The sequence below is a fragment of the Staurois parvus genome, unplaced genomic scaffold, assembly GCF_062004578.1.
Source record: "Staurois parvus isolate SC_StPar_1 unplaced genomic scaffold, SC_StPar_1.0 ptg001441l, whole genome shotgun sequence".
Classification (NCBI taxonomy): Eukaryota; Metazoa; Chordata; class Amphibia; order Anura; family Ranidae; genus Staurois; species Staurois parvus.
In genome coordinates, this window is record NW_028319237.1 from 379,191 (window position 1) to 404,730 (window position 25,540).

At 42.1% G+C, this 25,540-nt stretch overlaps 1 protein-coding gene across 1 annotated transcript in view; it reads right to left on the bottom strand.

The window, feature by feature from the left end:
• Nucleotides 1–25,263, bottom strand: part of LOC149435961 (voltage-gated potassium channel KCNC1-like) — a 122,726-nt gene extending 97,463 nt beyond the window's left edge. Inside the window, exons 1-2 of the mRNA XM_089662218.1 lie at nt 25,204–25,263; nt 11,821–12,754 (exon numbers count right to left, since the gene is read on the bottom strand). Of these exons, the coding sequence (XP_089518344.1) occupies nt 11,821–12,754; nt 25,204–25,263 (994 nt within the window). The remainder of the gene's footprint in view (nt 1–11,820; nt 12,755–25,203) is intronic.
• Nucleotides 25,264–25,540: the final 277 nt, after the last annotated feature.

Genomic DNA, 25,540 nt, shown 5'->3' on the forward strand with positions numbered 1-25,540 from the left:
TAAAATGTAGATGGTACTCTACCTTATAGTACATTTCTGCATATAACTCTGCATTGTATTTTAGGTGATTCATATCCATTTATGCAGGGCTTTTATTCTCAGGGAATAGGTACTGGAATTCCCCCCTTCCGAGTCACCCTTTTTCTCCGCCCCCTACCCACCTCCAAGCACCGTTCCTTGGTTCCACCCCCCTACCCACTTCCCAGTACCACCCCTTTTAGACAATACAGAACCAATTATTAAAAAGTAATTTTTATGGAATTTGTTAATTACAACAAGAAAAGCAGTATAATAGATCCCCTGTAGCTTGCAACAATAGACCCCCCCCCCTCCATCTTCATAGATTCTCTCCAGCAACCAGGAATAATAGACCTCCCCAGCAACAATAGGTCCCCCAGGAACAATGGACCCTCCAGTGACAATAGAATCCCAACAGACAGCATCAATAGACCCTACAGCAGCCCGCAACAATAGACCCCTCCTTCAACATTAGATCCCTTCCAGCAATGATTGACCCCCAGCAATAGAAGACCCACCCCCAGCAAAAATAGATCCTCCACCAGCAACGATAGACCCAGCATGCAAAAATAGATTTAGCCTTGATCGCCCAGCAGCCAGCATCAATAGAACCTCCAGCACACCCCAGCAGCCAGCATCAATAGACCCTCCAGCAGCCAGCATCAATAGAACCTCCAGCACACCCCAGCAGCCAGCATCAATAGACCCTCCAGCAGCCAGCATCAATAGAACCTCCAGCACACCCCAGCAGCCAGCATCAATAGACCCTCCAGCAGCCAGCATCAATAGAACCTCCAGCACACCCCAGCAGCCAGCATCAATAGACCCTCCAGCAGCCAGCATCAATAGAACCTCCAGCACACCCCAGCAGCCAGCATCAATAGACCCTCCAGCAGCCAGCATCAATAGACCCTCCAGCACACCCCAGCAGCTAGCATCAATAGATCCTCCAGCACACTCCAGCAACTAACATCAATAGTCCCTCCAGCAGCTAGCATCAATAGACACTCCAGCACACCCCAGCAGCCAGCATCAATAGACCCTCCAGCACACCCCAGTAGCCAGCATCAATAGACCCTCCAGCACACCCCAGCAGCCAACATCAATAGACCCTCCAGCAGCCAGCATCAATAGACCCTCCAGCACACCCCAGCAGCCGACATCAATAGAACCTCCAGTAGCCAGCAACAATAGACCCTCCAGCACACCCCAGCAGCTAGCATCAATAGATCCTCCAGCACACTCCAGCAACTAACATCAATAGTCCCTCCAGCAGCTAGCATCAATAGACACTCCAGCACACCCCAGCAGCCAGCATCAATAGACCCTCCAGCACACCCCAGTAGCCAGCATCAATAGACCCTCCAGCACACCCCAGCAGCCGACATCAATAGAACCTCCAGTAGCCAGCAACAATAGACCCTCCAGCACACCCCAGCAGCCAGCATCAATAGACCCTCCAGCACACCCCAGTAGCCAGCATCAATAGACCCTCCAGCACACCCCAGCAGCCAACATCAATAGACCCTCCAGCACACCCCAGTAGCCAGCATCAATAGACCCTCCAGCACACCCCAGCAGCCAACATCAATAGACTCTCCAGCAGCCAGCATCAATAGACCCTCCAGCACACCCCAGCAGCCAACATCAATAGACCCTCCAGCACACCCCAGCAGCCAGCATCAACAGACTCTCTAGCAGCCAGCATCAATAGACCCTCCAGCAGCTAGCATCAATAGACCCTCCAGCACACCTCAGCAGCCAGCATCAATAGACCCTCCAGCACACCCTAGCAGCCAACATCAATAGATCCTCCAGCAGCCAGCATCAATAGACTCTCTAGCAGCCAGCATCAGAAGACCCTCCAGCACATCCCAGCAGCCAGCATCAACAGACTCTCTAGCAGCCAGCATCAATAGACCCTCCAGCCCACCCCAGCAGTCAACATCAATAGACCCTCCAGCACACCCTAGCAGCCAACATCAATAGATCCTCCAGCAGCCAGCATCAATAGACCCTCCAGCAGCCAGCATCAGAAGACCCTCCAGCACACCCCAGCAGCCAGCATCAATAGACCCTCCAGCAATCAGCATCAATAGACCCTCCAGCCCACCCCATCAGTCAACATCAATAGACCCTCCAGCACCCCCAGCACCCCTTGTCTTCACATACATTCAGTGCTGCAGGTGCCAGAACTGCGTTCCCCCACATTCCTGCTGAAAAAAAATCCCTGCATTTATGTCACAAATAAAGTAAGCATTTAACACACCTTGCCTTTGCTAATACACTACAGATCAAGCAAGTTTGCAAATATAATTTTTCACATTTTCACTTTCTCTTGCTGTCCCCTGGGGGTTGCACTGGAATTCTCAGCTGTCTGTCAGTATTTATCAATGTTTGATTAGCAACAATTTTTAATTAAAAAAAAAAAAAACTGTGAAAAATAAATAAAAAGGTCTGCCAGTTCAAACTCAGCGCCTGATGCTTGGCAAAAGCCGTTCACAAATGTCTAGAGTGTGACATCAAAGAAAGCTCCCTAGCATCGCTCTATATTTGCATGCTCCTAGGTTACAGTCGCAGAATCTGACACAGCATATATTATAACAAATGACAAATCTGTCCCATCACAACAAACGTAAAGACTTTATTTGCATTTAAAAACACTTGTTTGAATATTAACTGAAAAAGCTGCGTTCCAGGCAAACCTCTAAATCCACAGATGAAATACATAGAAGGGAGCTGCTTTACCTGCCAAAGGATTTGCATTCCCATCCATTCAGTCCCAAGATTTCGGCTCCGTTCACACCAATGCGTTTTTTTTTTAGTGCTTTTTGCAGAAACGTACTACAGTCCATTGAACATGGCTTCCTATGGGACATGTTCACATCTATGCTTTTTTGAGCTCCTTCGGTTTTGGAAAGGGTTGGGGACTTTTCTTTAACCACTTCAAGTCCGGACACTTTCCCCCCCTTCCAGTCCGGACACTTTCCCCCCCTTCCAGTCCGGACACTTTCCCCCCCTTCCAGTCCGGACACTTTCCCCCCCTTCCAGTCCAGACACTTTCACCCCCTTCCAGTCCGGACACTTTCACCCCCTTCCAGTCCAGACACTTTCCCCCCCTTCCAGTCCGGACACTTTCACCCCCTTCCAGTCCGGACACTTTCACCCCCTTCCAGTCCGGACACTTTCACCCCCTTCCTGCCCAGGTCAATTTTCAGCTTTCAGCGCTGTCACGCTTTGAATGACAATTGCGCGGTCATGCAACACTGTACCCATATGTATTTTTTAGCATTTTTCTGAGACAGAAAAAACTTTATTTTGGTGGTATTTATTCACCGCTGGGATTTTAATTTTGTTTTGCTATATAAATGAGTCCAAAAAATTTTGAAAAAAAAGTGTTTTTCTTATAACATTTTGCAAATAAATAATATTTCTTCATAAATATTGGTCAACATTTATTCAGTTATCTTTTTAGTGAAAAAAAATAACCCAAATTAGTTTATAACCAAAAATTATAATTTAAAATTTTTTTTTACATTTTTTCAAATTTTTTATATTATTATTTATGTTTTTTTTTTTTTTTACATTCTGTCACCCTAGCAGTACAGTGTCACCATGGCGACACTGTACTACTTGTGGGGGTGATTGAAGATTTGTTTTATAACCAAAAATTATAATTTTTCAAAAAATAATTTTTCCATTTTTATTTATTTTTTTATATTATTTTTTATATTTGTATATCATTATATTATTTTATTATATTATCATTTTTATTTTTTTATATTATTATTTATGTTTTTTTAACATACTGTCACCCTAGCAGTAGTGTCACCATAGTGACACTGTACTACTTGATGATGAAGATTTTTTTTTTTTTCACACTGATTGCTTTTACACCCATAAAGGCTACTACTTGTGGGGGGTGATGAAGATTTTTTTTTTTACATGGGTTGCTTTTACACCCATAAAGGCTATAAAAGCAATCATTTCTCCTCTCTGGCTGCATTATTTCAGCCATTGAGAAATACTGTGTGAGCTGTGATTGGTCGCAGCTTGTCACATGGTACAAGGCTGTTGTGAATAGCCTTGTACCATGTGACTTCTGTGATCATTCACAGATTTCACACGTAGTAAGCAATGATGTCAGAAGTGACATCTTGCTTACTACTATTCATGTGATCACTGATTGGCCAATCAGTGATCACATGATCGGGACCTCTCACAGAGGTCCTGTACAGCGATCGGTGTCCAGGGGACACAGCAGGCAGCGGATCACGGGGGACACAGCAGGCAGCGGACTGCGGTGCCGAGCGCTCACAGGGAGCGCGCACAGTCCAAAACACCAGGCGCTGTTTATGAATGGCAACCCGCTCTTGCACTGCCCCCGTCTGGCCGTTTATATACATGGGCTGGATGGGAAGTGGTTAAAGAAAAAAGCAGTGTTTTTGCTACAATAGAGTTCAATGGAGAAGCCGCTGAAAAGCATAGTAGTGTCTTCTTGCCGCGTTTTTGCCACGTTTTGCATTTTTATTCTGTTCAGCAACAAAAAAAATTCACTTTAACAAAAAAAAAAGCTGAACAAAATGCAAAACGTGGCAAAAAGGCATCAAAGTGCAAAAACAATGAAGAAAGCATCAAACACAAAATGCATATATGTGAACGGAGCCTTACACTGCCTTGCTAGAGCGCAAAGTCAGGAGGATGACAGCACTTTCTCTGTTACGATTGAGGCATACATTGTTGACACCACCCTGCCCATTGGACAGCGAAGGAGCAGCAGCAGGCCTGACAAGGTTAACCTTCTGCTCACTCTGCCTGCTCTACTTATCAGCATGCTCCATTTACATGCAGAGCACTTGATTGGTTCCAAGTGCTTCCCCTCCCTCTCCATGTGAGCATATTGTTGTACAATGGATGGCAATAGGATGACATCAAGTCAAATTCAGGTACTTACATCAGTCGCCTGCAAAAAGTAAATGTAATAATCAGGGGCGGACTGACAACTCATGGGGCCCCCGGGCAATAGGGGATCATGGGGCCCCTGTGTCCTTGCCCAAACTCAAAAAAGCCTATGAAAAAGGTACCAGGGGCATCTCATGGGGCCCCCTACTGACCCCGGGCCCTCGGGCAGTGCCCGAGTTTCCAAATGGTCAGTCCGCCCCTGGTAATAATGTATTTACATAGAGAGCTGCATTGATTGGTGTCTTTTCATTTCTGGCTTGAGTTCAGCTTGAAAATACTCCTGTACTAAAAACCTTGTAATGTATCCAGCCTTGCTGGGATGTATGAACATAGAGTAACGCTTAGGCTGGCCCATACATTATACAATTTCTTGTACAATTTTCCTTTAGATTTACCAAAGTCATATAATAGGTCAAACCTAAACTTTCCATTTGTATGCAATCAGACAGGCCCTTGCACTACGTAGTTAAAGGTATATCTAAAGGAAATCGAACATGTACATTGTAAACGTATGGCCAGCTTTTTCCCAAGGAAAACCTGAGGAATGAACCCAGGGCAGTGTTTGCCCCAGGAAGAGGAAACCTTCAGCCAAGGGGCGGACTGACAACTTATGGGGCCCCCGGGAAATAGGGGATCATGGGGCCCCTGTGTCCTTGCCCAAACTCAAAAAAGCCTATGAAAGAGATACCAGGGGCATCTCATAGGGCCCCCTACTGACCCCGGGCCCTCGGGCAGTGCCCTAGTTTCCAAATGGTCAGTCCGCCCCTGGTTCAGCCTTTTTACTTATTATTTACCCTTACAGACAGATTTATTATTAGACAGATTAAGGGCCGTTTCACACCATAGAAATGCAGTTCAGATGTGTTCTGGATGCATTTCCACATGCGTGTTTTGGACACGTTTTTGGCTATTTTGGTGCGTTCTGGTGCATTTTTATACGTTTTTCCCGTTAATTTTTCCACCTCTCTTTTTCTTCAATGTAAATAATGACATTTGCGTTCCAGTGCATTTTCGGTGCGTTCTGGTGCATTTTTTATGCGTTTTTGACGCATTCCAGTTCATTTTTTGCCCCTCTCTTTTTCTTCAATGTAAGTAATGACATGTGCATTACAGTGCGTTTTTGATGTGTTCTGGCATATATTTTATACGTTTTTGACGCATTCCAATTCATTTCCCCCCCCCTCTCTTTTTCTTCAATGTAAATAACGACATGTGCGTTCCAGTGCATTTTTGGTGCGTTCTGGTGCATTTTTTATGCGTTTTTGACATGTTCCAGTTCATGCTTTCCCCCTCTCTTTTTCTTCAATGTAAATAATGACATGTGCGTTCCAGTACGTTTTTGTTGAGTTCTGGCATATTTGTTATGCGTTTTTGATGCGTTCCAATTCATCCCCCCGTCTTTTTCTTCAATGTAAATAACGACATGTGCGTTCCAGTGCGTTTTTAGTGAGTTCCGGTGCATTTTACCATGTTTCAGTGCAGTTCTGTGCAGGAAAAATGCAGCCTGTTCTATGTTTTTTTCTGCACTGGAACTGCAAGCACTGATGTGATCTATGACATTGACAACCATATCACCTACTTTCTGTGCATTTTGTATGCAGAAAAAAAGCAACTGAAACACATCTAGTGTGAACTGGCCCTTAAAGTAGAACTAAAGCCAAAAGAACTTTTTTTTGCCATCTGTGTCCCATTGGGGAGATTTCCCTTCACTTCCAGTCCCCATAGCCAAAACAGGAAGTGAGAGGAAATCTCTCCAAAATGAGGGAATCCTTGGTTGGCACCAGAACTGGAAGATTTCTGTTCTGGGGACAATCCACAATTTGGGATTTTCCTATACTTTTGCTGTTAATGATAATGGTAACCAGGACACATGAGAGGGTGAGTCTCCCTAACATGAGCACAGACAGAACCTTAATAAGGCTTTGGGTCTCCACTCTTCCGCAGCCCTATTTGGTGAATCCTGCTGTGGGTGCAGGCTAAAGGAAAGCCCGTCCCGACTAGATACAAACTGGTTTGAGAGGTATCCTAATCACAGCACACCATGCAGAGCCATTTGTCATAGCAGTGATAGAAGCCTCAGATGGCTCCATCTAAATTATGCCTCAAGCCCCAATGTGTTTCGCCCTGCCCCATAGCCATATCAAGCTGGGACGAAATACGTTGGGGCGTGGCTTAGACAGCATCAGCTGAGACTGCTATAATAAAAAATGGTTCTGTATGGTGGGCTGTGATTGAGATACCTCTCATACCTTTACAGGGGCACAGACAGAAATGAAAACTAACAGGTGTTTTCTGATCCCTCTCCTTTCTATCCAAAACTAAAAAGAAAAAAAAATGCCTTTAGTTATAGTTTAGATTTCAGATTTTCTTTTTTGTTTTTTTGGAAGCTAGTAGTAACTAAACAATGAAATGCACTTTTTTTAGGTGCTCTCTTAGAAGTCTATTGGAGCCAAAGCGCATGACTCCCATGTCGCAAAAGGAGCTCCTGTACTTTTTTGAGTTTCAGGCTTCAAGAGACACTATGCTCAGGTGTACAACACCAATGGATAGAATAGAATAGAATACAATTCCTAGTGTTCAGTATTGAAGCACTGCTGGTGAAGCTTCAAATTTTAAGAAAATATAGATAGCTACTAAGAATGATAAATTACATTTAGGAAACAGGGAAAAGTAGGAGGGAAGGGGAGCCCGTTGTCCAAAAAAATGCGTGTTTTGAAGGTAGGTTAAATGGCTTTTTTTAAAAGTAGCAACAAGTATATCAATCCAACGCATTTTGGGTGTAAGGACTCCTCCTTCTTCAGGGCTGCGGCTGCATGCTAATAAATGGAAATGTTTCCCAAGCACAGCTGTCACTCAGGCTGACTAAGTGACAGCAGTGGTTGCAGGGGCAGCAATCAACAATTACTACCTCTGCAACCACAGTGGTCACTCTGTCAGCCTGCTTTCTGAAACCTTGCAAACATATATCCAGCTTGGGAACCATTCCCGTTTATTAGCATGCAGCAGCAGCCCTAAAAGGCCTTACGTCTGAAACGCGTTGGATTGATGTACTTGTTGCTATTTTTAATTAACACCTTTGAACCTACTTTCAATCTTGCATTTCTTTGAACACCGGGCGCTTCTTCCTTCCTACGTTTCCAGGTCTACATGTGGAAATGACCAGAAGACCACTTTCACACAGACGTTCCGTTTGTCTGTTTTTCTTCCATCTGTTAATGGATGAAAAACAGATATCAATGCATCCCTATGGAAAAACAGATGTAAACGGACGATCTTCGGTTTACATCGGTTTTTCCACCCGCCTCCGTCAACATCTGTTTTTTGGAAAGGGTCGAAGCCCTATTTTTGTTCCATTAAAAAAAAAAAACGGAACAGACAAAAATTGGACGTAAATGGAATAATGGTCCAGTTTTGCATCCGTTTTTTGGCATTGGTAGTGGATGTAGAAAACTGATGTAAACTGATGAAAAACTGACCCATTTTTTCTTTTAAAAAACATGACTGAACTGATGAAAGAAACCAAACGCCCTTGTGAAAGGACTCTAAGGCGGTACCAAAAAGGCAGCAGCCCTAGCCCCAAGGGGGGAGGGGGTTACTGCCACTCTCCACTATTGGGCACAACCTACGGGAAGGGATTTCTTCCTATTCCACCATAATCACCCACCATTGACCAATGACTGATCTAGTCAGTCCAACGTGGTGCCCAGCACAAATAATTTAGAAAACAAGACATTTAGCATCAAGTTTACCAATATTTAAAAAAAACAGACATTTTGGGATGTAGAAATGAGCAAATCCTGATTCTCTGCTCCAAGGATATTATCAACTTCTTCATAAACCCAACGTCTAATCCCCCAGTAGACCACAATAGTGCCACGAGCTCAAAGATGGGGGCCATTGCTTTCCAGTTCAGTTAGCTGTTCACAAGTCACAACTAAACTTTTTTTTAATTTTAGATTTAGTTGACCCTTAGTTTTTTTTTTTGTTTTTTTTTTCATTGATGTATTTAATACTCACATATACTGTATGATATATATGGGTTTTTTTTTTTACAGATCTTGAAAAACTGTAGAAAAGGAAAAGTGAACAACTAATCAAATTCTAGATGGTACATTGTGAAAAATAAATATTGATGCCTAACTGGTTGCTACCGGTAGAAATTGTAGAATCTTTGAGAAATTAGTGGTGATATAAAGAAACATCAAAGTTCACCCTTATTGGAATATATCGTATTTAGATCCGGAGATCTGTATACAAACAACCTGCCACATAGCCAGCCACATTCTTCCATCCACTGGCGATCCTAGTGCCAAATTTGCAGTCTGGTATGCACCATTTCTGGTCTGTCGGTATATTGGTTGCACCCATACTTAGACATGCATGTGCACCTGGGATATTCGTTATTTTTAAAGCACTCCTGGGCAGGGGCGGACTGACAACTCATGGGGCCCCCAGGCAATAGGGGATCATGGGGCCCCTGTGTCCTTGCTCAAACTCAAAAAAGTCTATGAAAAAGGTACCCGGGGCATCCATGTGGCCCCCTACTGACCCCGGGTCCTCGGGCAATGCCCTAGTTTACAAATGGTCAGTCCGCCCCTGCTCCTGGGCTGAACGAGATAAATCCCTTGATTCCCTCATCCGCTCTAAACAGCCTGGATGGACCAATCTCCACTGCTGGCTATAGTATTCTGATAAAGGTCAGCTAAGAATTTTTGGCCTGGCTCCTTTGACAAATTATTGTTTGAAAATTTGACTTTTGTCAAACAAGATGGTGCCACCCACAGAATTAATTTCTGCCATTCAGCAAAAGTTTGACCAAAATCAGATCCAAGAATGCCCAGTTGTAGGCTTGAACCAGAATCTACAAAATTGCAAGTACCATTGGAAGAGCTGGAATAGTGAAGACTGTAGATAGGCAATGGAAAAGCCATTTAGAGGTATGTGGCTACCATTACAAATTTGCTGCAGGGGTGCTTCTGAGATCTTTCTAAAATGGTCCATTTACACGGGTGATTAGCACATTCTATGATTTCCAGTGGCAAGAATCTGCATATTCCAGCGTCTGGAAAGACAGGGAAGTAGGAATAGCTGCAGGTTCTCAGGCCATACAGTGCAATGACAGGCTAAAGACAGAAAATTGGGAATGTTCTCATAGCCAACATTTACCAATGGTGATTGTGGCTGGACGTAGACCTTGGGGTTGATTTACTAAAACTGGAGAGTGCAAAATCTGCTGCAGCAATACATGGTAGCCAATCAGCTTCCAGGTTTTATTGTCAAAGCTTAATTAAACAAGCTGAAGTTAGAAGCTGATTGGCTGCCATGTACATTTGAACCATATTCTGAGTGCTCCAGTTTTAGTAAATGAACCCCAATATATTTTATCTGCTGAGCGGCCACACTTCTCATTCCAGGGGCAGGAACCCGCAAATTGTTGTCGCTGGAAATATATCATATACTGTATGATATATATGTTTTTTTTTTTTTACAGATCTTGAAAAACTGTAGAAAAGGAAAAGTGAACAACTAATCAAATTCTAGATGGTACATTGTGCAAAATAAATATTAATGCCTAACTGGTTGCTACCGGTAGTAATTGTAGAATCTTTGAGAAATTAGTGGTGATATAAAGAAACATCAAAGTTCACCCTTATTGGAATATATCATATTTAGACCTGGAGATCTGTACACAAACAACCTGCCACATAGCCAGCCATATTCTTCCATCCACTGATGATTTCCAGTGGCAAGAATCTGCATATTCCAGCATCTGGAATGACAGGGAAGTAGGAATAGATGCAGCTTCTCCGGCCATACAGTGCAATGACAGGCTACAAATTGGGAATGTTCTCATAGCCAGCATTTACCAATGGTGATTGTGGCTGGACGTAGACCTTGGGGTTGATTTACTAAAACTGGAGAGTGCAAAATCTGGTGCAGCAATACATGGTAGCCAATCAGCTTCCAGGTTTTTTTGTCAAAGCTTAATTGAACAAGCTGAAGTTAGAAGCTGATTGGCTGCCATGTACATTTGAACCAGATTCTGAGTGCTCCAGTTTTAGTAAATGAACCCCAATGTATTTTATCTGCTGAGTGTCCACACTTCTCATTATAGGGGCAGGAACCCGCAAATTGTTGTCGCTGGAAATCTTCCAGTGTGCAAATTGTGCTAATTAAAAGCAGGAATAAAACAGCCTGAATTTTTTTTTCCAGGTTCGAAGTTAGGGCCATTAAAAAATCAAGGTTCCTGCAGTCATAGGGACTAGTGTATGGGGCCGCCAGGTGGATGTCAGGATTAGATATCAGATAAACTTGGATAAATCAATTTTTTTCAGTACTAAAACGTTACCAACCATTAGCTTAAGGTTCCGACACCATCAATCTATTATTCTAAGCATCCAGTAAAGTGGAAGAGGCAGCAGTGGGTGTTCCACAACTCAATTTTAGTATTGTATTCAGTAGTTTGCCTGGAGTTCAGCTTAATGATTCAGGCAGTAAGATCTCGAAATTCTCTGCTAGCCCTTCCAGAACTACCAATATGATGGTGTAACTTTCCCGCTACTGGGCTTTCCTTTTATCCTATGTTGCATAAAAGGAAGCAATAACCAAAATATCTTTCCCGACTTAATGATGACAATGGAAGTGGCTGTACTGCAGCCATATCATAATTTTTCAGAGAAAAAAAAAGACAACCAACGGATTTTACAACCCAACCAGATATGAAATATCATATTTTGGAATCATGACTTGCCATGATATTTTACACAAAATATTTACACATCTATTCAAGACGTAGTATTTTTACTGCTTATCTTCATTTATTCATTCATACAATCTTACCTGCTCTGTTGATCTCAATGATTTCCTCCTGAGCTAAGGGACAGGAATCTCCTGGAGCACTTCTATGGGGAGATTGCATGTCTGGTTTACAGTAATTAGGTGATCCAGGTTGAGGTGCCCGCGGAATATGTTTGTTCTTTTTCTTTGGTAGCTTCTGCTTAGCCATAGCTAGGGAGTAGTACATTCCAAAATTGTTGACAATGACGGGGACTGGCATAGCAATTGTTAGCACACCTGCCAACGCACATAGGGCACCCACCAACATGCCTGACCAGGTCACTGGATACATGTCCCCATACCCCAAAGTTGTCATTGTTACCACAGCCCACCAAAACCCTATGGGGATGTTTTTGAAGTTGGTGTGTGCACTGCCAGTAATGTCACCTGGCTCTGCCCCGATCCTCTCCGCATAGTATATCATGGTGGCAAAAATTAAAACCCCAAGTGCCAAGAATATGATAAGGAGGAGAAACTCATTTGTACTGGCTCGTAGAGTGTGGCCAAGGACTCGGAGCCCAACAAAATGACGAGTGAGCTTAAAGATTCTCAGGATCCTGACAAATCGGACAACTCGAAGAAAACCGAGGACATCCTTGGCTGCTTTGGAAGACAGGCCACTCAAGCCGACCTCCAGGTAGAAAGGTAAGATGGCCACAAAGTCTATAATATTCAAGCTGCTCTTAATGAATTCCATTTTATCAGGGCAGAACAAAACACGCATCAGAAACTCAAACGTGAACCATATCACGCACATGCCTTCTACATATGTGAGAAAAGGTTCAGTCTCCACTTCTAGTGTAATCTCCGTCTTGGTGACGTTGTTTTGTGTGGTGGTCTCAGTCTTGTTGATGATCTTATTGAATGCCTCGTGGGTCTCAAGGCAAAACGTTGTGATGGAGATGAGAATGAAGAACAGGGAAGCAAAGGCGATATACTGCCAAACAAACACAGAGAATACAGTTATACAAGCGACACAGACTCAACGTCAACATACACAAAGGTACAAAATACGAAAACTAATCAATTACCTCTACAGCTGTGTCCAGTATTTCTAGTATACTATATTATTAATATTATATTATGTATATTGTATTGCATTATATGATACATCATGATATGATATACAGTATGACATGATATATGACATGAATCACTGCAGGATTTATGTAGAGGACAGTCTTGTGGCTGAATTTTTCTTCTAGTGTCGGCTAACTGGCGGGTACTGGAAGGTGGACATTAAACTAGCAAGCCTATTGTGTCTACCTCTTTGGGTTCCTGGGTCATTTTAGAGAGGACAATGTCCTGACTGGATGTTTATTCTCTTGAGGGGAAGAGTATTGCTCATTTAGGGACAGGTAAAATGATTATAATGACAACTTCTTGGTGATCTCATAAAACTTAAGGTCTTCGCTCAAGCTCCTGTAAGTCCCATCTGGTGTCTCCTGCAGTGGGTGCTGACTGGGCAAGAGTCCGTCTAACTCCATACATACTCTGGATATGCATAGAAAAAGGTCCCAAACACTGCACACCTGCAAAGCCATTAGTAAACATTTGAAAGGAGCCTCAGCCAGCTTCATCCAAAGCCATGGCTCCAACACATTTCACCCCACCCATGGGGCCTATTTATGAAGCTCTTCCATGGTTAAGCCCTGTGGGTGGGGTGAAACATTTTGAGGGCATGGCTTTGGATTAAGCTGGCTGAGGCTGCTTTCACATGGCTTTGTTAGGTGTGCAGTATCTGGGACCTTTCCCTATGTAACCTCTTGGTGATATCTAAAAAGCATAATCTACTAAATTTATAAGGGCCTCCTTCCTCCATAATAAATTGTGGCATTTATGTAAAAACAAAATTAAAAAACTTCAAAAAATAAAGACAAAGAGCAAAAAGGTAAATACATATACTTACCTTACTACTGTCTGTCAACCGTGGTGCCTAGGCAAGGGTGAAGTCACAATCCTTCCAGCATGATCCACTTAATTCATCAGGGCCTCCTTCCTTCCTCATAAAAAATTATGGCATTAATGTAAAAATGAAAGAAAAAAATATAAAAAAAAAAAAAAGAATAAAACCAAAGAGCAAAAAAGTAAATAAATATACTTACCTTAATACTGTCTGTCAACCGTGGTGTCTAGGCAAGGGTGATGTCACAATCCTTCCAGAACATCCTGGAGAAAGCCGAGTAGCCCACCTCTCACAAGAAGATGCCCCTGCATAGTGCTGCAGTGCAAAGGTTGGGGATAAGGCAAGTAGTATTTTTACTTTTTGCTCTACAGGTTCTTTTTTCTTTAATACCATAATTTATTATTGGGATGGGGCTTGATGTATTAAGAAGCTCTTGCTTGTCAGAGCCACTTTAAAGCAAGTAAGCACTGGTACCACTTAGCATGCCCCTTCAGGTATTGGCATGTCAGGTTGATTTTGCTCTTCAGAGACCTAGGACATCTGGGAATCCTCAGAGGAAACCCACGCAGACACAGGGAGAACGTGCAAACTCTAGGCAGGTAGAGTGCTATGAAGGCCATTTATAGACTGGGGCAGTAGCCATTTTTTTGTACTGTTGACTTGTAGGTATTCCAGTGACAACGTTTGCCATTACTTTTGGCATTTGTGACAATAGTCACGAGGAAAATTAAAGATTGTCAAATTTCCTAATGGTACACAGACAACATAATAAAAATCAGGTTTAAACCATTCCCTACTCTATCTATAACTGAATAAAAAAAAAAAAAAGTTTTGGCTACAGTGCAAACAGTGGTTCTAAAATCAAAAAAGTTTTTACATTAATGCATTCTATGCATTTAGGTAAAAAAAAATGCTCCACTACTTGTCCTAGCTATTATTGTACAGAGCTTGTAAGTACATAATCTTTATTTTTATTTTATTTAATGCAATAAAAAAAATCTTTACTATCACTTTGTATTTAAAGTAGGGAGAAGTTGACTTTACTAGAAGGGATGAGAGATGTTAGGAGACTGATGTAGAACAGAGGTACGCAAGAAATACATCCTAAAATGAACATGGTACGCCACATTCTCAGATGAAAATCAGACCAACTGTTTCTGTTGAACTCTAGCCAGCTGATAAATTGCAATTTTTAACAGTGTGTATCAGAAAATGTCTTGCATCGGATTAAGCTATCTGATCTATTTGAAGAATATCATATAGGGTTTTATAAGAATAAAAAGTTAAGTCCCCTCTAAAGGAATATCTGAAACTATTTTCTCAGTTTTGGTAAATGCTAAATCTTACTTGAGCTCCCTATAACTTGTTGAATGGTCTGTCTTTTCCATCACCATTCCTGGTATAAGTCAAAAAGAGGGACTCATAACAGCGGTGGTGATGGTGTTTTGGTGCCGAAAACCCTGCACTAGTATCAGGGCTTTCTTAAGACATTGGTGGGCCAAGGCTAAACCTTTCATGGGTGTCCCCCCTTTTGTATTTGGAGTTTACACCCAAGGCTTGGGAGACAGCCCAACAGAAGTGTAAGCAGATACAATTGGCTTTCTCCACTGTAGGTGGCCCTCGACCGGAGCAGAACTGCAGCTGCAGGGAAAGTCAAGAGAAACTTGGTTTCTCTACGGTTCCTTTGGTCTCCTGGAGCAGCACACTGGTTGGCAATGCTGCATTTAGGTGACCCTGGCAGAAAGAGGGACTCATAACAGCGGTGGTCATGGTGTTTTGGTGCCGAAAACCCTGCACTAGTATCGGGGCTTTCTTAAGACATTGGTGGGCCAAGGTTAAACCTTTCATGGGCGTCCCCCCTTTTGTATTTGGAGTTTACACCCAAGGCTTGGGAGACAGCCCAACAGAAGTGTAAGCAGATACAATTGGCTTTCTCCACTGTGAGTGACCCTCGACCGGAGCAGAACTGCAGCTGCAGGGAAAGTCAAGAGAAACTTGGTTTCTCTACGGTTCTTTTGATCTCCTGGAGCAGCACTCTAGTTGGCTATGCTGCATTTAGGTGACCCTGGCAGAAAGAGGGACTCATAACAGCGGTGGTCATGGTGTTTTGGTGCCGAAAACCCTGCACTAGTATCGGGGCTTTCTTAAGACATTGGTGGGCCAAGGTTAAACTTTTCATGGGCGTCCCCCCTTTTGTATTTGGAGTTTACACCCAAGGCTTGGGAGACAGCCCTACAGAAGTGTAAGCAGATACAATTGGCTTTCTCCATTGTAGGTGGCGCTCGGCCGAAGAACTGCAGCTGGAGGGAAAGTCAAGAGAAACTTGGTTTCTCTATGGTTCCCTTGGTCTCCTGGAGCAGCACTCTGGTTGGCTATGCTGCATTTAGGTGATCCTGGCAGAAAGAGGGACTCATAAGAGCGGTGGTGATGGTGTTTTGGTGCCAAAATCCCTGCACTAGTATCAGGGCTTTCTTAAGACATTGGTGGGTCAAGGCTAAACCTTTCATGGGTGTCCCACCTTTTCTATTTGGAGTTTACACCCAAGGCTTGGGAGACAGCCCAACAGAAGTGTAAGCAGATACAATTGGCTTTCTCCACTGTAGTTGTCTGGTTGGCTATGCTGCATTTAGGTGACCCTGGCAGCCATCATGGGTCACGCAGAGTCTATTTAGGCCCCTGCTCCCAGGTTATGGCACACATTTGCAAAGTGGCTAGCATAGGGAGAGCTTACACGCCTGCCGGGGACAGCACTAGCAGTAGGCAAAGATTCAAGAGGAGTAGAGAAAGAGTAGGGCCTATGCATAGACCTTCTCAAGCTCCCTTTTGGGTTGGACCGGCCACGCCGCCCTCCACCTCCTTTGGCAAGCGCTTTCTTCAGCTCGGGCCTACTACTGCTGAATCTTTGCTGCATTGACTGTGAGTTCCTGGATGGGCATTCCACCCCACCAGACGGTTGTATTGTTCTGAAAATCCTTCCATACATCATTTTCTGCACTTCGGGCCTCAGTGTGATTACTGCCATGCACCCCCCTGCACCTATCTCACATAAGTCTATGGGGAGCTACTGCACAGGTACAGACAACAGGAAGATCCAGGCCGATATATGGTTGTGGAGGGCAGTACCAGCAAGAAATCAGTAAGTTTGCAGCTTGGATGTGAAACAATGGGTTAATCAGGGTCAGGTGTTTTGTATAAGGGCTCTTTTAAGTATACTTACCCCTTAGGGGGTCTTTCACACAGGCATTGAATTCTAAAGCAGCTTCAAAGCGTATTAACTCACCTATAGCGTTAATGAGCGTTTTACATGTGTTGCACCTGCATCAAGCAACAGTCCTCAACCTCCCTGTGAGATGCTTTTTTTTTTTTCTTTACAAGGCTATAGAGGGAAATGACCATTTTTGATGCTTTGCAAACCCACCTTAAATGTTTTGTAAATGCCATAAGTGCATTTAGAGTGTGTTTACAGCCCACTTGTGGTGCGTTTAAATAGGAGTGAATGGAGGCAACAGAAAAGCATCATTGCCTGCCAAACTCTGCAGGTAATGTTATTTGTGCCTCACTGCAACACGAGGCAACACAAGTGTTGCTGTGTGAACACTTCCCTTTGCTCCCTATTTTAACCATTTTAGCTGGCATTTGGGAAGCATTAGAAATATGACCCAACCAGGGGCTGACTGACCATTGGGGAACTTGGGCACTGCCCGAGGGCCCGGGGTAAGTAGGGGGCCCCATGAGATGTCCCTGGTACCTTTCATAGGCTTTTTTGGGTGTGGTTTGAGTGTGGGCGAGGACACAGGGGCCCCATGATCCCCTATTGTTGTCAGTCCGTCCCTGGACCCAACTGTCTATTTTCAACACCTGTGTGAAAGCCCAAATATAACCATTTTCAACCAGGGTTCCTCCAGAGCTTGCTAAGGTTTTCTTAAAGCTGTGACTGATAAACCTCCCATTTGGTGGTACCTGCATAGTTCCAGCACCATCAAATGGTAGTTTTTTTCGGCGATAGGATGCCTTGAGAAAGCTTGCAGATCACAAGTGAAATGGTCATTGCTCGGATGGATTCTAGTTGTTTTTAAAATATACTGGTGTTTGGTAAGATTAAAAAAAGAAACGTGGGTGAAGCTAAGAGTGCCCTCGTAAGATTTTCTTTTGTATCTCAACTGCCCAATCTGGTTGGTTTGTCTGGATCAGATGATGTTCTCACATCTGTTGGCTCCATGTACAACCACAAGTTGAAAAATTGTTTAGGCAAGTTAACGTTTAGGCAATGTATATCTATGTAAAAATATCTTCAATTATTTTTTTGTAGTGGTTTTTTAAAAAAGGCAGAAAGTTTTTTACCTTCATAATTTTCATACAGGAAGGTAAATAAAACCTGAGTGCAGCTTCCTCCTCAACCCTCCATTATACTCACCTGAGCCCAATCTTGATCCAGCGATGTGCATGAGAGCCGAGGCTCTTTTTGCTCTCTGCCTCCTCATTGGCTTAAGGACAGGAACAGGAGCCATTGGCTGTCAATCATAGCCAGTGAGGAAGGAGTGGGGGGTGGGGCCGAGCCACACTCTGCGTCTCTTATGGGAGCAAGCACACACAAGTGCCCCCACAGCAAGAAGTTTGCTATGGTGGGCACTCGATGAGGGGGGGGCGGTGCCAGGAGCACTGGTTGGGGAAGAGGAGGATCAGGGCTGCTCTGTGCAAAACCAGGTGTTTGTTATTAACCAGTTGCAGACTCTGCATGTGTTAGACACATCCAAAAAAATGTCATCATTGTACACAGGGCATGTGTAACACATCTGGTCTTTCTGCCCAGCTTCCAGGACCTCATCAAAGTACTCAGCAATTTAGCTCTGATTAATCAAAGTGGATTTGCCCAGTACACAGAGAAAGTTTTGACAGCTGGAGCTGTCAAGGAAAAGCAGGCTGGCAATGTTTATCAACAGCATTGCTCAAATGAAACATTGCTTCATTTTGTATCTTTCTGTTTATTCATCTACAGATCAAAGGGATGAACTTAAAATGAAGTCAGTTAAAGCAGCCTGAGAAGTAAATGTTTCTCTGCTTAACCCCTTATTAACCCTTAGTTCACTCTAATCAGTCTAAATTAACTCCTTCTCCATTCGATTATTATTTTACTGCTGATTTTTTTCCCCGTAGTTTCCATTTTACTAACCAGTAATATTTCAACTTTGTTTTGCTTTTGTTTGTTTTGTTCATTAATATTTTTACACCTGTAACATATATTTACAAATCTCACATTTAAAAAAAGCGCAAAATTGAAAAAAAAAAAAAGTTTCTATTTCATTTGTAAATAACTTTGCTACGCTTTGTACCAAAATCATAATTTTAGTGTCATTTTAAAACAGAATAAAATTTTGCACTTTTATGTGCAGTAACACTATTTATTTGTAAACTAATGCTGCTCAAAAAAAAGTGTGTTTTGTTACATTTTGTTAAGTTTCATCGTTTAAGAATTTCTAACGAAAAAAAAAATAATTGTTGCAAGACAATATTCATGAAAAGAAATCCTTGTTTGTCCTTAAAAAAAAAACAATATATGTATTATATTTGTAACTTAAGTAATGACAAATTTATCGGCGAATAAACAGATCCTTAGGAAATTTAAAAATTGATCTGGTCCATCGGGGGTGAACAGCTGTGAGAGGCCAAAAAAAAAACAAAACAATGTCTAGAATCACTTTAGATTGAATAACTATCATGACTTGCCTACAGGTTGGCTTTAAAACAGCCATATGTTCCTATATGCATCAGTGCCACGTGTTGCATGTATATCGCCCAGTCAAGGGCCATCCACATGTGTCTGTAAAGGATACTGGAGACACTTGTATAATGAATGGATCTAAAGGCCTAGACATTACAAGTACAATGTGTTTTAGGGATTGCATCTATTTTCGTTTCTTCTTCAAGGAAAAGAGAGGACAGTTTAATAGCATCAAATTATAAGTGCTGGAACCCAAAATAGTATTTCAAGTGCACATCGTTTTCACCGCTACAATGCAAGTCAATGGAAGGCTGAATTCCAATTTATTGTATCTTCTGAATTCAAGCACTGGATAACTGACATAATCAAGTCAAAACATGAATAAATAGCAAGCTACATTGTGTTTCTGATTATAGGGCTTGTGTGGAGCTGGCTTTAGCACACAAGGACAACTTGAATAAAGAAGGTAATATATTCTGTTTCATTATACCTGCATTGTCAGATTAGGATAACAAGAGAAAACATAACTTTGAAAACATCTTTTGAAGGACATTGCAGAATATTTCAATGTATCTGTGTACTAAATGGGTGTACTGTGTAAATGTATATGAGGGCAGCCACCTGTGTATATTACATATGCAGGCAGTACTTCCTGCTTAGTAGTGTCACACAATGGTTGTGTACAGGGGCGGACTGACAACTCATGGGGCCCCCCGGGCAATAGGGGATCATGGGGCCCCTGTGTCCTTGTCCAAACTCAAAAAAGCCTATGAAAAAGGTACCAGGGGCATCTCATGGGGCCCCCTACTGACCCTGGGCCCTCGGGAAGTGCCCGAGTTTCCAAATGGTCAGTCCGCCCCTGGTTGTTTATTACAGCGACATGAGAGTGACAGGCAGGAATTCATCGACCTGTCTTCAAATGGGTCAGGAGTTATGACTTTCCTCAATGTACAGCACAATCATGCTAGTGGTGCCTGAACAGTTCAATGCTCGCTTGACACCAGGGGTGGACTGACAACTCATGGGGCCCCCGGGCAATAGGGGATCATGGGGTCCCTGTGTCCTTGCCCACACTCAAACCACACCCAAAAAAAGCCTATGAAAGGTACCAAGGGGCATCTCATGGGGCCCCTTACTGACCCTGGGCCCTCGGGCGGTGCAGGAGTTTCCAAATGGTCAGTCTGCCCCTGCTTGACACATTTCAATTAGAGAGAACAGTTGGCAGCAAAGAACTCTGACAGTCTGAACACTCATTAGCTACTAGTGGCCAAAAATGGGCCACTGCTAGCATGTTCTGAACATGACAGTGTCACATCTGTAAGAGAGCTGCAATCTCGTTGCCTGGGGCACCACTATTTCTTCTAGAAGAATCACTCATCTCCTCTCTATCCCATCTCCATCCATGGGAACAGGAATATGCAGATGACCAGATTGTTCCTATTCCTGGAGCATTTAGGGCTCACAAATGGCACACAACCAGGGGCGGACTGACAACTCATGGGGGATAATGGGGCCCCTGTGTCCTTGCCCAAACTCAAAAATGCCTATGAAAAAAGTACCAGGGGCATCTCATGGGGCCCCCTACTGACCCCTGGCCCTCGGGCATTGCCCGAGTTTCCAAATGGTCAGTCCGCCCCTGCACACAACTGTAGGATTGTACTAACATGGCAGATGTCCCTGTAGGTTTGTCCACACCAGTGCTTGGGGCAAGCCCTGGTAAAACGTGCCTTGTCCACACACCATGCACCCTGTACTGTGCTGCTATTAATTCTTAATGGCACCCCATTGCATCTCCAAAACACAACTGCATTACACTGCACCACAAAGCAATAGGGCACAGGTGGCAAACTGGCGGCCCTCCAGCTGTTGCCAAACTACATGTCCCATAAGGCATTGCAAGACTAACAGTTACAAGTATGACTCCCAAAGGCAGAGGCGTGATGGGACTTGTAGTTTCACAACAGCTGGAAGGCCATCAGTTTGACACCCCTGCATTAGTGAAAAAAATTCAACAGGACCTAATTTGCATGGGCTGCCTAACACAGCACACGTCAATGCAGGAAAATATATGCATTGAAACACACTGGGGTTGCATTACTAAAACTGGAGAGTGCAAAATCTGGCACAGCTGTGCATGGTGGCCAATCAGCTTCTAACTTCAGCTTGTTCAAATAAGCTTTGATAAAAGAAAATCCTGGAGGCTGATTGGATTCCTTGCAGAGCTGCACCAGATTTTGCACTCTTCAGTTTTCAAAAATCAACCCCACTGCATTCTGCTGTGAGTAGGCCCTAATTCTATGCCCCCCAACCAGAAAATTACCTCTGTGGGTGTAAAAACAACCGCTGGACCTACCATAAGAACAGAACGTGTCAAGAGTGCCCACTATGCCTGTACTTTCCGCCCTCTTCCTCCATCCATTGAAGCTTCCCTCAATGGAAAGCACTCTATGAATGAAAGATGCACCTCCTCCATTCATTGAGCACTTTTAATTGATGGAAGCTATAACACAACTTCTATGGAAGAGGAAGGCAGGGACAGTGGGTATGGTCGAGTGGCTGCATTAACCCCCATAGCACCTGAAGATAACAGATATATGGGGAAGGGAATGAGAACTAAAGAATTCAATTACAAAATCAGCCACCAGCACAATGGATACTTCTCATTGAATGTAAGTACCACCCCTTGTGCTGGTTTTTATAACAAAACTTAGGTTTAAAACCTACTTATATTTTAGAATGTTTGTTTGCTTGGAACCTGATGGATAAATAGGGGGAGAGAGAGGAACAGAAAAGAGAAAAGAAAAGAAAAAGAAAAGAGAAAAAGAAATGGTAAAAAGAAAAAGAAAGAAAAGGAAAAGAAAAGGAAAGGAAAGAAAAGAAGAGAAAAGAAAAAGAAAAGAGAAAAGGAAAAAGAAATGGAAAAAAAGAAAGGAAAGAAAAGAAAAGGTTAAGAAAAGAACAGAAAAGAAAAAAAATAAAAAGGAAAAGAGAAAATGAAAAAGAAATGGAAAAAAGAAAAGGAAAGGAAAGAAAAGAACAGAAAAGAAAAAGAAAAGAGAAAATGAAAAAGAAATGGAAAAAAGAAAAAGAAAGGAAAGGAAAAGAAAAGAAAAGAAAAGGAAAAAAATAAAAAGGAAGAGAGAAAATGAAAAAGAAATGGAAAAAAGAAAGGAAAAGGAAAGGAAAGGAAAGGAAAGAAAAGAACAGAAAAGAAAAAGAAAAGAGAAAATGAAAAAGAAATGGAAAAAAGAAAGGAAAAGAAAAGGAAAGAAAAGAAAAGGAAAGAAAACAAAAAGGAAAAGAGAAAATGAAAAAGAAATGGAAAAAAGAAAAAGAAAGAAAAGGAAAAGAAAAGGGAAAGGAAAGGAAAGGAAAGAACAGAACAGAAAAGAAAAAGAAAAGAGAAAAAGAAAGGAAAGGAAAAGAAAAGGAAAGGAAAGGAAAGAAAAGAAAAGAAAAGAAAAAGAAAAGAGAAAATTAAAAAGAAATGGAAAAAAGAAAGGAAAAGAAAAGAAAAGGAAAAAAAACAAAAAGGAAAAGAGAAAATGAAAGGAAATTAAAAGAAAATCAAAGAAAAGGAAAAAGAGAGGAAAAGAAAGGGAAAAAAAAACAAGAGATGAGAAAGGACATACTGTATATACAGTATATATATAAAATCATCATTCTATAGTAAATAATAATCAAAACCTAATTACATCATTAGCATCACAGAGATAAAAATTAAATCTCTGTGCCCATTATAGCCCTGCTTGATTTGTATGTGTTGTCTAGATGGAAGGAAAGCCATTATTGGAGGCAACACTGGAGATCACTTACTAACCAGAAAATATAGATGTGCAGCTCATATTTTAAATACATCTACTGAGGATTTATGACAGGGAAAATATATAGGTGTGTGGGGCACTTTTAATCATGATCTGCTTCTGTTTTATTGCTTTGTCTGAGAGCCCTTCTCCAAAGAACACAACCTTCTCTGAAATTCTGCCTGTTAACCATTTAGGCTCAAAATAGCATTCTTGAGCTGTCATGTTCCAGAGTAAATTTAAATCAGGTTGGCTGCTACAGGGCAATACAATAAAATCTTCTTTTTAGACACAGATTAGACAGAGTTCAAAAAATGCCTCTAATTTGACAAAGTTAAACAACCTAATAACAGCAAGTTCAAGTGTTGAACATTCTTTGTCATAATTGCGCTCTTCCTGACTGGGGGTCATTATCAAACCTATAGATTTTCCAGTTTTTTTTACAAAATCCCTCTGCTAGTCCATCCAAACATTAGGCATGAGCATTTCGTTAAGTTACAATTTGTTTTTTTTTTCAGATGAAAATGTCATTTTTGGAGACTTGGATGTATCCGATTCTCCAAATGAACATTGTAACGAATGTCTAAGAATATAAAAAAAGTTACAAGGAAATTTCAAATGCAAATGTTTCATTCGGATGACGTCACATGATGTGATAGTGGTTCGCGCCCATAGGGAAATTAATTCAATTTTTGAATTTGTTCGATTATTCAGATAACTTATTAAAACTGTAATTTTGTTGCATTCGTTAATTCGGGTGCACATCACGCCAGTCAATATTGTCCAATTAGCTCATGCCATTTCTCTTGGTGGGTTAGACTAGAGTCCAAAAATATTGAATCCTTCCGATACAAATCTGTCGATAGTTTATAGAATATATAACAATCTTCCAGAAAAACTGCAACATTTTTCAAATCTACCTGGACCAACGGATAAATGATACGAATGCTGAAGATACAAGGTGGTTTCCGAAAACCAATTGGTTCAACATAACGAATATGATAGAATTCTTCAGTGAATAAATGCATCCGAAATGAACTGAAAATTGAATGTCTACCAAACGTCACACTTTTATATAGTGAAGAATCAAAGAACCATGTTGAAGTCACCATTGGGAAAGCAGTGTAGTCTCCAGTGGGCAAAAACAGATATCTCCCCTCTTGTCATGCTCATACAGTAGATGTATTTATCAGTGTATTGCTGCCCTATGATACACAGGATATCAGAAAATATGTCTGTAGTAAAATCTTTTTTTTAGTTTTGGATAGAGTTGGTAATAATTAGATCCCTTGTTGGATTTTTGTTCTGAAAGAGGTGTGAGGTCCTTGAGACTAATCACTTGGATTTGGCAGCTCTCCATCAAAATAGGTCCTCCTGGATAAACTATGGTCATCCAAATTGAGACATACGCATGTAACCGAACCAACAAGAGGGCCAAATGATCATTAGGAAGTCCAAAACTTTTTTTTTAATTAATTCAACCAGTTACAATATAAAACCAAAAGGCAGCCTATGTGTTTTGAGGGCCAAAAACTTCCCTCAGCAACCCTGTTGAAGGAGCAGGTCTAGTTTTTATTTTTACGCTGCCATGCATTGGCAGCCCATTCTTGATGAAGTCGTTGTCTTAATGCAATGCACGCTAACATGTATGCAGTAGCACACCATAATGGAACGGGATAGTGATTGGAGTCTTGCTATTTTGATCTGGGCATGTGATGTTTGGACAACTGGGACCTAAGAAGGGGCTTCCCAAAATGTAAGGCAGTATGTGTTCTCCATATGCTAAAGTTCTTTTGGTCCTATTTCTCCTATGGATCACAGGAGCGCACTTAGTTCTGCACTCAAGTAACCCAGATTCAGCTGACAGCAAGGTTTAAAGTTACCAATGGAAGAGTCACCATTGGAAGACTCACCATTGGAAGAGTCGCCTTTGGAAGACTCACCATTGGAAGACTCACCATTGGAAAAGTCACCATTGGAAGAGTCACCATTGGAAAATACACCATTGGAAGAGTCATTATTGGAAAATCATTTCTCTTTTAAGGAACTTCAAGACTGTAAAATTAGGCAGTATGTGTTCTCCATATGCTAAAGTTCTTTTGGTCCTATTTCTCCTATGGATCACAGGAGCGCACTTAGTTCTGCACTCAGGTGACCAGATTCAGCTGACAGCAGGGTTTAAAGTTACCATTGGAAGAGTCACCATTGGAAGAGTCACCATTGGAAGACTCATCATTGGAAGAGTCGCCTTTGGAAGACTCACCATTGGAAGAGTCACCATTGGAAAAGTCACCA